General features: G+C 36.7%; 1 protein-coding gene across 2 annotated transcripts in view; it reads left to right on the forward strand.

Moving 5' to 3' along the window:
- Positions 1–181: 181 nt before the first annotated feature.
- Positions 182–15,268, forward strand: part of cmtm3 (CKLF-like MARVEL transmembrane domain containing 3) — a 19,227-nt gene continuing 4,140 nt past the window's right edge. The window contains exons 1-4 of one of the 2 annotated variants that reach the window (XM_061974761.1): positions 182–395; positions 4,712–4,821; positions 13,079–13,234; positions 13,315–13,410. In XM_061974761.1, the coding sequence (XP_061830745.1) occupies positions 383–395; positions 4,712–4,821; positions 13,079–13,234; positions 13,315–13,410 (375 nt within the window). In that variant the 5' untranslated portion in view covers positions 182–382. Of the gene's footprint in view, positions 396–4,687; positions 4,822–13,078; positions 13,235–13,314; positions 13,411–15,268 lie in introns of those variants that run through there. The other variant, XM_061974762.1, reaches the window with a different exon arrangement.

The following is a 15,268-nucleotide window of genomic DNA, read 5'->3' on the forward strand; positions in this document are numbered from 1 at the left end:
GTGTGTTTTATGTGCACACACATGCACAAGAATTATTCAAATTAAAATATTCAAATACATATGTTTACTTCCCTAAATATTCCAAAGAACTCTCAGTATGACGACGTGTAGTTTAAAGTGAGTAATAAAGACACAATCCTTGTGTTGGGTGATGACAACGTTGTACAGTTAATACTTGTATTACCTCACAAAATATTCGTATTCAACATGTCGTTATTGCAAAAGTACACACTACCACGGAATGATGTGCAGTCGGTTTCCTGTTGTGTGTGCTGCAGAGTATAGTGTGAAGTGTTTTGTTTTGTTTTTCCCCACCTAGCCCAGAAGTGAAAGCACACCACAGACAAAAACGACCACAACGAAAAGTGCAGGGGAAACCAGAATGGAAGGCAAAAGTAAGAATGGACATTAAAACTGCAACTAAATATGTGTTTGTTTGATGCTATTAACTACTGGACATGCAGATAACTACCAAGATGTATACTGTATCAGTAGATGTATACTGTATCAGTATTTTTACAAATTAGTAGGTACAATTAGATATTAATTAATGTAACACTCACTTCAATATTATAGTTCCTAAGCTGGTTGTATCATTTTATATAATCACACAATCATATTTTTCATTTGAAGTCTTAAAAAAAAAATATTTCCCTTGTGGATCATTAAAGTTTGTCTAAGTCTAAATCTAATATTTTGTAATAAATAAATACATACTTATTAAATCGTAAATATTGATTACTACAAATATGCATCACATTTTTGTATTGGGCATTTTTGTATAAAAACTATTAATTAAAAAAATTAATAGGTGATTTATCATATGTCTTTTAAATATAATAGCTTTTTAATTGTTATAAATCATTATTACAAAAATTGCATACGCTAAATGCTTTTTGTAATATAAGGTTTGAAATTATTTTTAAAATAATCACAAATTATAGTGTCTATACTTTTTCAATTGCTAGCTTTACACTTTCTATTAATATTTCAAAAGGAATGATAGGTGATTTAATGTCACATTTTTAAATTAATGGCTTTAAAATTATTATTAAAAATCACAAAAATAAGATAGGCTATATTTTTTGTAACTGTATGTAAATATTCACATGTATATATATAAATATATATATATGTATTTATGTATATATATATATGTATGTATGTATGCATGTATATATATATATATATATATATATATATACGTACGTATGCATATATATATATGTGTGTGTGTGTATATATATATGTATATATGTGTGTATATATATATGTATATATATATGTATATATGTGTGTATATATATATGTATGTATATATGTATATATATATGTAAATATTCACATGTGTATATATATTTATATATATATATATATATATATACATACGAACGTATGCATATATATATGTGTGTGTGTATGTATATATGTATATATATGTATATATACATATATATGTGTACGTATATATGTATGTATGTATATATATGTGTGTGTGCGTGTGTATATATATGTGTATATATATATATGTATGTATGTATGTGTATATATATATGTATGTGTGTGTGTGCGTGTGTGTGTGTATATATATATATATATATATATATAGATAGATAGACAGATATATATATAGATAGACAGATATATATATATATTTATATATATATATATATATATATATATATATATATATATATATATATATATATATATATATATATATCAATCATCAGGAGATCAATCTCCTGATGATTGAGGGAACCCCTCATGAAACAGGCCTGTAGAGATGAAGTAGTCTTGTGGTTTTTTTTCCCCCACACATACATATATTGCGCTCTACTACGGTATCGAGCACTATTTTTTGGATAACCTTATTAAGACATGTATATATATATATATATATATATATATATATATATATATATATGTATGTACACAGACTATATTGCAAAAAGTATTTGACCACCCATCCATCTCAAATGATGAGAATCAGGTGTCCTAATCACTTGGCCCGGCCACAGGTGTATACAATCAAGCACTTAGGCATGGAGACTGTTTCTACAAATATTTGTGAAAGGATGGGCCGCTCTCAGGAGCTCAGTGATTTCCAGCGTGGAACTGTCATAGGATCCACCTGTGCAACAAATCCAGTCGTGAAATGTCCTCGCTCCTAAATATTCCAAAGTCAACTGTGGGCTTTATTATAAGAAAAGTGAAGAGTTTGGGAACAACAGCAAGTTAGCCACCAAGTGGTAGGCCAGGTAAACTGACAGAGAGGGGTCAGCGAATGCTGAAGCTCATAGTGCAAAGACTTTCTGCACAGTCAGTTGCTACAGAGCTCCAAACTTCATGTGACCTTCCAATTAGCCCACGTCCAGTACGCAGAGAGCTTCATGGAATGGGTTTCCAGAGCAGATCAGCTGCATCTAAGCCATACATCACCAAGTCCAATGCAAAGCGTGGGATGCAGTGGTGTAAAGTACGTCGCCACTGGACTCTAGAGCAGTGGAGACGCCTTCTCTGGAGGGATGAATCACGCTTTTCCATCTGGCAATCTGATGGACGAGTCTGGGTTTGGAGGTTGCCAGGAAAACTGTAGAGTTCGGACTGCATTGTGCCAAGTGTGAAATTTGGCGAAGGAGGAATTTTGGTGTGGAGTTGTTTTTCAGGAGATGGTCTTGGCCCCTTAGTTCCAGTGAAAGGAACTTCGAATGCTCCAGGATAGGAATAGGATGGCACTTCAAGTTCATATGTGAGTCAATGCAGATGGCCAAATACTTTTGGCAATATAGTGTGTGCGTGTGTGTATATATACATACATACATACACATGTGTATGTGTGTATATATATATATATATATATATATATATATATATATATATATATATATATATATATATATATATATATATATATATATATATATATGTGTGTATGTATGTATGTATATATTTATATATATATATATATATATATATATGTGTGTATGTATGTATGTATATATTTATATATATATATATATGTATGTATGTATGTATATACATACACATGTATATATACACACACACACATATATATATATATATACATATATATACACACATATATATGTGTGTATATAATATATGTGTGTATATATATATATATATATATATATATATATATATATGTTTGTATATATATATATATATTTATTTATTTATTTATATATGTATATATATGTATGTATATATATGTATATGTGTATATATATATACAGTATATATATGTACACATATATATATATACATGTACACACATATACAGGGGCGCCGCTAGGGATTTTGGGCCCCATGAAAATAATCTTTACAGGGCCCCCAACACAGTGTTGGGCCTCTCTGGGCCCCCCTCCATCATGGGCCACTAGAATCCGTCTCCTTTACCCCCCCACCCCTTTTCGGCGCCCCTGCACATATATATATATATATATATATATATATATATATATATATATATATATATATATATATATATATATATACACACATATATGTGTGTATATAATATATGTCTATATATATGTGTGTGTATATATATATGTATTTATATATATGTGTATATATGTATTTGTGTATATGTTTATACATATATATGTGTGTGTGTATATATATGTATGTATGTATGTATTTGTGTATATGTATACATATACACACATATATATGTGTGTGTGTGTGTGTGTGTATATACATATGTGTGTGTGTATATATATATAATTTATATGTAAATATTTATATATCTATATATGTGTATATATATATATGTATATATATATACACACACATACAGTATATAGATATATTTTTGTAATTATCAGTTTTGAATTCATTATCAAAAATGATACATGATACAGGCTATACATACTGTATATCATTTTTGTCATTAGCTTTACAATTATTAAAAGTAATCAGAAAAAGTGAAAGCATCATTTTTTCTTAATTTTTAAAGTTAACATTTTTTTAAACATTATAAAATATGATATATTATTATATAGCCTATATCATTTTTGTAATTATTATTTTTAATAATGATATACAGTAGACTATATAACTATTTTTAATTTATTAGCTTAAAAGTTACAATTATATTTATACATATAATAATTAAAAATAGGATAAATACAGCCTATATAGTTCACCCTAGTTATTAATATATTTATTATACATTCACTGTTTGATTTTTTTAATTTTTTTATTAATTTGATCACTTTAATAAGTGTTAACATTTAAGTAGGGGGTGGGAAAAAGCAAGAATTAATATTTATTTTTAAGCAATTTATATAATAAATATATACATGTGTATATATATATATATATATATATATCATTTGAAACTATTTTCTGGTAAATACAAATGCAACAATACATCTTTTTAAAGCAGTTATATATTGGTCTAAGTGTCCACTGTTAAGTAGAAATAATACATCGACAAATGAAGAGAATAGTAGAGTAGGGGGCGTGTGAGGGGGGAGGCGGGGGGTTCCACATCTGGACAGGCAGATGTTGCTGAGGTCAGCAGTCGCGCTTCCGCTGTCATTGTTTCCGCTTCCACCTCCACATCCTCGTGCTTCTTCTCCTTGGACGCTTGAAAGTAGCTCAAACTTTTTTTGGGGTTTTTACTTGAACCACTTTTGACTTTTTTCCCCCCCCCGTCTTTTCCTCCGAAACATGGGAGACATCGAAGCTCCCGACGCCAGGCAGCCGAGCCGCAGCGTGCTTCAGTCGGTGCTGCCCAGCAGAGAGTGGGCCTCCTCCCGCAAGGGAATGTTGATCATCGCCCAAGTGGTGAGGAAGGAAACACTTTTTATTTCTTACAACTTCTTCTATCTAGTCTACTAACTATGTAGTACTTATTTGCTACAACTTCTTCTATCTAGTCTACTAACTATGTAGTACTGCGCCGCGGGCTGGGCGGGGTCATACACATATCGATCTTAACGATACCGGAGTAGTATCGGTGTCAGTCTTTGCAGAGTTTGTTTGAGCTGGCGGTATCGATCCAATAACGATATTAACGATACCAAGGCAGTATCAGACAAGTACTGCATTGCTCACCAACAATCAAGTAGGGATTACGTTTGAGCTGGGAAGGCTGAGCCAATATCGATATTACTGATACCACGGCAGTATCGGTATCAAACAAGTACCGTATTGCTTACCAAAAAAATCTAGTCCTGTCATTGCAGGGTTTACTTTGAGCTGAGTGGTCGTTCCAATGTCGATAATAATGATACCATGGTATTATCGGTAACAGAAAAGTACTGTATTGCTCACCAACACCCGAGTGGTGTCCTTTCAGGATTTATGTTTGAAACTGTGGGGATTGATCCAGTATCGATAGTACCGATACCATAGTCGTGTCGGTATCAGATAAGTACCGCATTGCCTAGCAACAATCTGGTGCAGGGTTTACGTATGAGCTGGGGAGATCGATCCAATATCGATATAAACGATATCATAGTAGTATTAACGATATCATTCAAAATAGTTTGAAATCGAGTCCGTCATTGCAGGGTTGACTTTGAGCTCGGCGGGTTGATCCGATATCGATATCAACGATACCAAAGTAATATCAGTATAAAATAAGTACTGTAATGCTCACCAACAATCGAGTCCATCATTGCAGGGTTGACTTTGAGCTTGGCAGATTGATCCGATATCGATATCAACGATACCAAAGTAATATCAGTATAAAATAAGTACTGTATTGCTCACAAACAATTGAGTGTGTGTCTTTGCAGAGTTTGTTTGAGCTTGCGGTATGCGATATAAACGATACCAAGGCAGTGTTGGTATCAGATAAGTACTGTATTGAAACTGTGGGGGGTCGATACAGTATCGATAGTACCGATATCATAGCCGGATAAGTACCGCATTGCTTAGCAACAATCTGGTGCGTGTCTTTGCAGGGTTTACGTTTGAGCTGGGGGATCGATCCAATACCGATATAAACGATATCATAGTAGTTTTAACGATATCATTCAAAATAGTTTTAAATTCTAGATAGCCTGCTAAAATGCTAACTGTAATGTGCGTAAAAAAACTAAATATATTAGTATCAGGATCTGCAATACTGGCCTCGTGTTTACTTGGTATCGGGTCGACACCAGAATGTGTGGTATAGCTCACTACTGCAATCTAGTCAGTGTCTTGCGGGGTTTATGGAAGAAGTCAATCCAATTTCGATATCAACGATACCACCGTAGTAGGATAGACTATTAGTATTTATGTTTGAGCTTGGGGGGTCGATCCAGTATTGACATTACCGATATCATAGTAGTGTCGGTATCAGTCAATTTATTAGGAGCTGTGAAAGCTGATCCAATATCGATGTTATTGATATCATGGTAGTATCGGTATCACATAAGTACTGTAATGCTCACCAACAATCGAGTCCATCATTGCAGAATTTACTTGGAGCTGGGAGGATTGATCCAATATCGATTTTAACGATACCGAGGTAATATCAGTATAAGAAGATAAGTACTGTATTGCTCACCAACAATCGAGTAGGGATTACGTTTGAGCAGGGAAGGCTGATCCAATATCGAGCATATCAATGATACCACCGTAGTAGGATAGACTTTATTAGTATTTATGTTTGAGTTTGGGGGTCGATCCAGTATCGATATTAAGAATACCAAGGTAATATCAGTATCAGATAAGTACTGTATTGCTCACCAACAATCGAGTAGGGATTACGTTTGAGCGGGGAAGGCTGATCCAATATCGAGCATACCAATGATACCACCGTAGTAGGATAGACTTTATTAGTATTTATGTTTGAGCTTGGGGAGTCGACACAGTATCGATATTACCGATATCATAGTAGTGTCGGTATCAGTCAATTTATTAGGAGCTGGGAAAGCTGATCCCATATTGATATTATTGATATCATGGTAGTATCGGTATCACACAAGTACTGTTTTGCTCACCAACAATCGAGTAGGGATTACGTTTGAGCTGGGAAGGCTGATCCAATATCGAGCATATCAATGATACCACCGTAGTAGGATAGACTTTATTAGTATTTATGTTTGAGTTTGGGGGGTCGACACAGTATCGATATTACTGATATCATACTAGTGTCGGTATCAGTCCATTTATTAGGAGCTGGGAAAGCTGATCCCATATCGATATTATCGATATCATGGTAGTATCGGTATCACATAAGTACTGTAATGCTCACCAACAATCGAGTCCGTCATTGCAGGGTTGACTTGGAGCTGGGAGGATTGATCCAATATCGATATTAAGGATACCGAGGTAATATCAGTATCAGTGAAGTACTGTATTGCTCGCCAACAATCGAGTAGGGATTACGTTTGAGCTGGGAAGGCTGATCCAATATCGATATTACTGAGTATCGGTATCAGGTAAGTACTGTATTGCTCACCAACAAGCGAGTGGTGTCCTTTCAGGATGTATGTTTGTAACTGTGGGGATCGATCCAGTATCGATACTACCGATATCATAGTTGTGTTGGTATCAGATAAGTACCGCATTGCTTAGCAACAATCTGGTGCGTGTCTTTGCAGGGTTTACATTTGAGCTGTGGGGATCGATCCAATATCGATACAAACGATATCATAGTAGTATTAGCGATATCATTCAAAATAGTGTGAAATGCTAGATAGCATGCTAAAATGCTAACGGTAACGTGCGTAAAAAAACAAAATATATTACTCTTTGATGTAAAAGTATCAGGATCTGCAATGCTGGCCTCGTGTTTACTTGGTATCGGGTCGATGTGTGGTATAGCTCACTACCGCAATCTAGTTAGTGTCTTGCGGGATTTATGGAGGAGATAGATCTAATATTGATATCAACAATACAACCGTAGTAGGATAGACTATTAGTATGTATGTTTGAGCTTGTGGTGTCGATCCAGTATCGAAATTACCGATATCATAGTAGTGTCGTAATCAGTCCATTTATTAGGAGCTGGCAAAGCTGATCCAATATCGATGTTATGGATATCATGGTAGTATCGGTATCACATACTGTAATGCTCACCAACAATCGAGTCCGTCATTGCAGGGTTGACTTAGAGCTGTGAGGATTGATCCAATATCGATATTAAGGATACCAAAGTAATATCAGTATCAGATAAGTACTGTATTGCTCACCAACAATCGAGTAGGGATTACGTTTGAGCTGTGTAGGCTGATCCAATATCAATATTACTGATACCATGGTAGTAGCGGTATGAAATAAGTACTGTATTGCTCACCAACAAATCTAGTCCGTCATTGCAGGGTTTACTTTGAGCTGAGTGATCGTTCCAATATCGATAATAATGATACCGTGGTAGTATCGGTAACAGAAAAGTACTGTATTGCTCACCAACAACCTCATGGTGTTGTTTGAGCTCGGAAGTCGACCAGTGTCGATAATACCGATATCATAATAGTGTCTGTATCGGTCAATGTCCTTGCAGGGTTTATTAGGAGCTGGGACAGCTGATCCAATATCGATATTATTGATATCATGGCAGTATCGGTATCACATAAGTACCGTAATGCTCACCAACAATCGAGTCCGTCATTGCAAGGTTTACTTTGAGCTCGGTGGATTGATCCGATATCGATATCAACGATACCAAAGTAATATCAGTATAAGATAAGAATATTGTATTGCTCACCAACAATCTAGTGCGTGTCTTTGCAGTTTGTTTGAGCTGGCGGTATCGATATTAACGATACCAAGGCAGTATTGGTATCAGATCAGTACTGTATTGCTCACCAAAAAATGTTTGAGGTTAAACATAAAAAGTGGCTATAATACTAGCATACATTGTTGGCATGACAACGTATTAAAAGTGACATACTTCTAAGAAGACACCAAGTATTACAATACATGATTTTCAACGTACAAAATGTTGTGTGAAGAGGTTGCAATGTTGGCCGTACAGGAAGTGAGCCTGATAGCGTCTCACAGCTTTGGGGGAAGTTGCTGGAAAGAAGATGGTTGCAGGAAAAGTACATTCTTACACTCAACCTCTTTGCTTTCACTTTTAACTTGAAATAGTGCAATGCATTGTGGGCCACCAGCCAGATCTGGTTGCCAGATGTCTCCCTTTGTCCACGTAAGCCCTCCACACTCTACATACTCTATATATATATATATATATATATATATATATATATATATATATATATATATATATATATGTTGAGGCACGTCACTCAGTGCCTCAACATGGATTCCGGACTCGGCCAACTGCTGGCCTGCTGTGCAGTGAGACCGTATTGCTATATGAATTATATTATACATTTCCATAGTTTAGTTAGCTGAGGTATATAATGTACAGTGTATTTTGTCAACAACTGTATGTGTGTAACGTATTTCTTGTGCTGAGCGATCATAAAACGGCTGCAAAAGACGCACTGGCTGAGGCTCCAGTAATCCCGCCTCCTGCACCCCCGCCGTAGATTGCAACCCCTGACGGGAGTGTTGTATCAACTAAAGCCCACACTTAAACTTTCCACGTGCAAGATTGAATCTATTTAAAAAAAATATTTCATAAGAAGCCAAAAAGTGCAAAAACAATAATGTTGGTGTTGGAGGAGTTGTGAATGACTGCAGGGACACAACATTAGGTACACCTGCAGACTGCAGGTGTACCTAATTCACAACTCCTCCAACACGAACATTATTGTTTTTGCACTTTTTGGCTTCTTATTAAATAACTTTTGTAACCTATTTTTATGGGCTTTCCTTTTTGTGATGTTAAGTTTCTGTTATGCGCTGTTATACAGTATATGCCTTGAGCTCTTATTTTGAAGGCGCTAAGAGCGGAAGTGATGTCACGTTGCGGAGGTTTTTGAAAGAAGGTAAATAAAGTGGTCCTCGTGTAAACTGGAGCCTCCGTGTTTGTTATTTTGTAGTTTCATACAGTATAGGCGACATTTATAAACCCTCGGTTACACTTTTTTAAATAGATTCAATCTTGCACGTGGAAAGTTTAAGTGAGGGCTTTAGTTGCGGCGCATGGACTTAATTTCTAAGTAAAGGTAAGACCATAATAACGTTTTTTTTAATTAAATGTGCTTTTTTGTGTGCTACAGTTTGTATGTGTAAAGTTAAAGTTAAGTTAAAGTACCAATGATTGTCACACACACACACGAGGTGTAATGAAATTTGTCCTCTGCATTTGACCCATCCCCTTGATCACCCCCTGGGAAGTGAGGGGAGCAGCGGGCAGCAGCGGCGCCGCGCCCGGGAATAATTTTTGGTGATTTAACCCCCAATTCCAACCCTTGATGCTGAGTGCCAAGCAGGGAAGAATGCTGGTATGAGCTTTTAAACATAACCCGTTAACTGCTGCCAATCAAATGGTGAATAAGATACTCTTTAGGGTTCATATGTTTGTAAATCTGACTGTGATGAAGTCAGTGCCTCACCAGCCATCAACCTCACCGCACGTCACTGGTGTGTATATATATATATATATATATATATATATATATATATATATATATATATATATATATATATATATATATATATATATATATATATATATATATATAGTGTATATATGTATGTATATATAGTGTGTATATATATATATATAAATAGTGTATATATGTATGTATATATAGTGTGTATATATATATATATATATATATATATACAATTTATAGAGTATATATGTATGTATATATAGAGTATGTATGTATGTGTGTGTGTGTGTATATATATATATATATATATATATATATATATATATATATATATATATATATATATATATATATATATATATATATATATGCGGAGGGAGACAACAGCTTCTAATGGACGGTGAGTGAAGTAAACAAAAAAGATAGTAATCAGGAAATAGAGGAGAAAAATAAACAGACTAGAAGTTTGAGAGTTGGACTATGAACACAGTGAAATGTGTGTGTGTGTCCTCACAGGTTGTGTCCTTCATACTGTGTGTGTCCTCAAAGGTGGTGTCCTTCATAGTGTGTGTGTCCTCACAGGTGGTGTCCTTCATAGTGTGTGTGTGTCCTCACAGGTGATGTCCTTCATAGTGTGTGTGTCCTCACAGGTGGTGTCCTTCATAGTGTGTGTGTGTGTCCTCACAGGTGGTGTCCTTCATAGTGTGTGTGTGTCCTCACAGGTGGTGTCCTACATAGTGTGTGTGTGTCCTCACAGGTGGTGTCCTTCATAGTGTGTGTGTGTCCTCACAGGTGGTGTCCTTCATAGTGTGTGTGTGTCCTCACAGGTGGTGTCCTTCATAGTGTGTGTGTGTCCTCACAGGTGGTGTCCTTCATAGTGTGTGTGTCCTCACAGGTGGTGTCCTTCATAGTGTGTGTGTGTGTCCTCACAGGTGGTGTCCTTCATAGTGTGTGTGTGTCCTCACAGGTGGTGTCCTTCATAGTGTGTGTGTCCTCACAGGTGGTGTCCTTCATAGTGTGTGTGTCCTCACAGATGGTGTCCTTCATAGTGTGTGTGTGTGTCCTCACAGGTGGTGTCCTTCATAGTGTGTGTGTCCTCACAGGTAGTGTCCTTCATAGTGTGTGTGTGTCCTCACAGGTGATGTCCTTCATAGTGTGTGTGTCCTCACAGGTGGTGTCCTTCATAGTGTGTGTGTCCTCACAGGTGGTGTCCTTCATAGTGTGTGTGTGTCCTCACAGGTGGTGTCCTTCATAGTGTGTGTGTGTCCTCACAGGTGGTGTCCTTCATAGTGTGTGTGTGTCCTCACAGGTGGTGTCCTTCATAGTGTGTGTGTGTCCTCACAGGTGGTGTCCTTCATAGTGTGTGTGTCCTCACAGGTGGTGTCCTTCATAGTGTGTGTGTGTGTCCTCACAGGTGGTGTCCTTCATAGTGTGTGTGTGTCCTCACAGGTGGTGTCCTTCATAGTGTGTGTGTCCTCACAGGTGGTGTCCTTCATAGTGTGTGTGTCCTCACAGATGGTGTCCTTCATAGTGTGTGTGTGTCCTCACAGATGGTGTCCTTCATAGTGTGTGTGTCCTCGCAGGTGGTGTCCTTCATAGTGTGTGTGTCCTCACAGATGGTGTCCTTCATAGTGTGTGTGTGTCCTCACAGGTGGTGTCCTTCATAGTGTGTGTCCCCTCACAGGTGGTGTCCTTCATAGTGTGTGTGTGTCCTCACAGGTGGTGTCCTTCATAGTGTGTGTGTCCTCACAGGTGGTGTCCTTCATAGTGTGTGTGTCTTCACAGGTGATGTCCTTCATAGTGTGTGTGTGTGTCCTCACAGGTGGTGTCCTTCATAGTGTGTGTGTCCTCGCAGGTGGTGTCCTTCATAGTGTGTGTGTCTTCACAGGTGATGTCCTTCATAGTGTGTGTGTCCTCACAGGTGGTGTCCTTCATAGTGTGTGTGTCCTCACAGGTGGTGTCCTTCATAGTGTGTGTGTCCTCACAGGTGGTGTCCTTCATAGTGTGTGTGTGTCCTCACAGGTGGTGTCCTTCATAGTGTGTGTGTGTCCTCACAGGTGGTGTCCTTCATAGTGTGTGTGTGTCCTCACAGGTGGTGTCCTTCATAGTGTGTGTGTCATCACAGGTGGTGTCCTTCATAGTGTGTGTGTCCTTCATAGTGTGTGTGTGTGTGTGTGTCCTCACAGGTGGTGTCCTTCATAGTGTGTGTGTGTCCTCACAGGTGGTGTCCTTCATAGTGTGTGTGTGTCCTCACAGGTGGTGTCCTTCATAGTGTGTGTGTGTCCTCACAGGTGGTGTCCTTCATAGTGTGTGTGTGTCCTCACAGGTGGTGTCCTTCATAGTGTGTGTCCCCTCACAGGTGGTGTCCTTCATAGTGTGTGTGTGTCCTCACAGGTGGTGTCCTTCATAGTGTGTGTGTGTCCTCACAGGTGGTGTCCTTCATAGTGTGTGTGTGTCCTCACAGGTGGTGTCCTTCATAGTGTGTGTGTGTCCTCACAGGTGGTGTCCTTCATAGTGTGTGTGTCCTCACAGGTGGTGTCCTTCATAGTGTGTGTGTGTCCTCACAGGTGGTGTCCTTCATAGTGTGTGTGTCCTCACAGGTGGTGTCCTTCATAGTGTGTGTGTCCTCACAGGTGGTGTCCTTCATAGACTTTGTGTGCTTTGCTGCGTCCACGGCAGCCGCCTTCGTGACCGTCCCCCTGCTGGAGTTCTTGGCCGCCCTCTTCCTGCTCTTCGCCTACTCCACTGGATTCAACCAGAGGTTCAAAGGCTTCCTGTGGCCTCTCACGGTGAGAAGAAGAGAAGAAGAAGAAGAAGAAGTGCGCTGGCGTGTTTTCTTCCCTGGCTAATGACCTTTCTCCTCTGGAAGGACTTCATGAGATGTGTGACGGCCGCCATCATCTACTTCATCATCTCCATCATCGCAGTCTCCAAGTATGTGGACGCCTCCTCCAAGGCTGCAGGGGTAAACACCCGCTTTTTCACCACTTCTTCATGAGCCCAGGCACACCACAATAGCAGTACAACCTCTAACCCTGGTTCTCACCACCATCTCACCCAGGACCCCCTGAGCAGGGGAGACTACTACACTCTAGTATTCATGTTAGGACCATGCACACGGCTGCAGACAGGCGGCAGCAGGGGTCAGTCTAATCAACAGGCTCCACGCTCTACCCAGTAGTAGTAGTAAGTACACAGGAACACGTAAATATACTACCCAGTAGAAGTAGTTAGTACACAGGAACACATGTGTACTTACTTAAACTACCGAGTAGGAGTAGTAAGTACACAGGAACACGTGATTACTCACTACTACTACTACCCAGTAGAGGTAATAAGTACACAGGAGCACATGTGTACCTACTACTACTTTGCAGTAGCAGTAGTAAATACACAGAACAGATGTGTACTTAGGACTCCTACTATGTAGTAGCAGTAAGTACACAGAAATGCATGAGTACTTACTACTACTACTACCTTGCAGAAATAGTATGTACACACAAACACATAAGTACTTACTACTACTAACCAGTATAAGTAGTAGTACACAGAAACACCTGTACTTACTAAAACTACCCAGTAGGAGTAGTAAATACACAGGAACACTTGATTACTTACTACTACTACACAGCAGAGGTAGTAAGTACACATGAACAAATGTACTTATTAAAACTACCTATTAACAGTAGTAAGGACATAGAGACACTTGAGTACTTACTACCCCCACTGGGTAGTAGTAGTAAGTACACAAGAACACATGTGCACTTACTACTACTATCCAGTATAAGTAGTAGATACAGAAGAACACATGTGTACTTACTACTACAGTAAAAGTAGTAAAAACACCGGAACAAATGACTATTCCAGTATAAGTAGTAGATACAGAAGAACACATGTGTACTTACTACTACTACCACCCAGTAAAAGTAGTAAAAACACAGGAACAAATGACTAGTCCAGTAGGAACAGTAAGCACACAGGAACACATGTATACTTACTACTACTACCACCCAGTAAAAGTAGTAAAAACACCGGAACATGTGAGTAGTCCAGTAGAAATAGTAAGTACACAGGAACACATGTGTACTTATTACTACTACCCAGTAAAAGTACTAACCTTTTTATGCACAGGCAAACAAAGTGTTGTACAAAACAAAACAACACTGGAGAATAATTCAAATTAAGGCCTTTAAAAAAAAAAAAAAAGATAAAATAAAAAATAAAATAAAATATATATATATATATATATATATATATATATATATATATATATATATATATGTATATATATATATATATATATATATATATATATATATATATATATATATACCGGTAATATAAATATTACATAACTAAGTTAATAAAAACATAACATTGAGATAATAGTAGAAATATTAATGATTAGGATAAAAAAATTGATAATTAGTAAAAGTCCAGTAGAAATAGTAAGTACACAGGAACACATGTGTACTTATTACTACTACCCAGTAAAAGTACTAACCTTTTTATGCACAGGCAAACAAAGTGTTGTACAAAACAAAACAACACTGGAGAATAATTCAAATTAAGGCCTTTAAAAAAAAAAAAAAAGATAAAATAAAAAAAAAAAATAAAAAAAAAAAAAATATATATATATATATATATATATATATGTATATATATATGTATGTATATATATATATATATATATATATGTATATATATATGTATGTATATATATATATATATATATATATGTATGTATATATATATATATATATATATATATATATATATATATATATATATATATATATATATATATATATATATATATATAT

Source organism: Nerophis lumbriciformis, linkage group LG15 (genome assembly GCF_033978685.3).
Source record: "Nerophis lumbriciformis linkage group LG15, RoL_Nlum_v2.1, whole genome shotgun sequence".
Taxonomy (NCBI): domain Eukaryota; kingdom Metazoa; phylum Chordata; class Actinopteri; order Syngnathiformes; family Syngnathidae; genus Nerophis; species Nerophis lumbriciformis.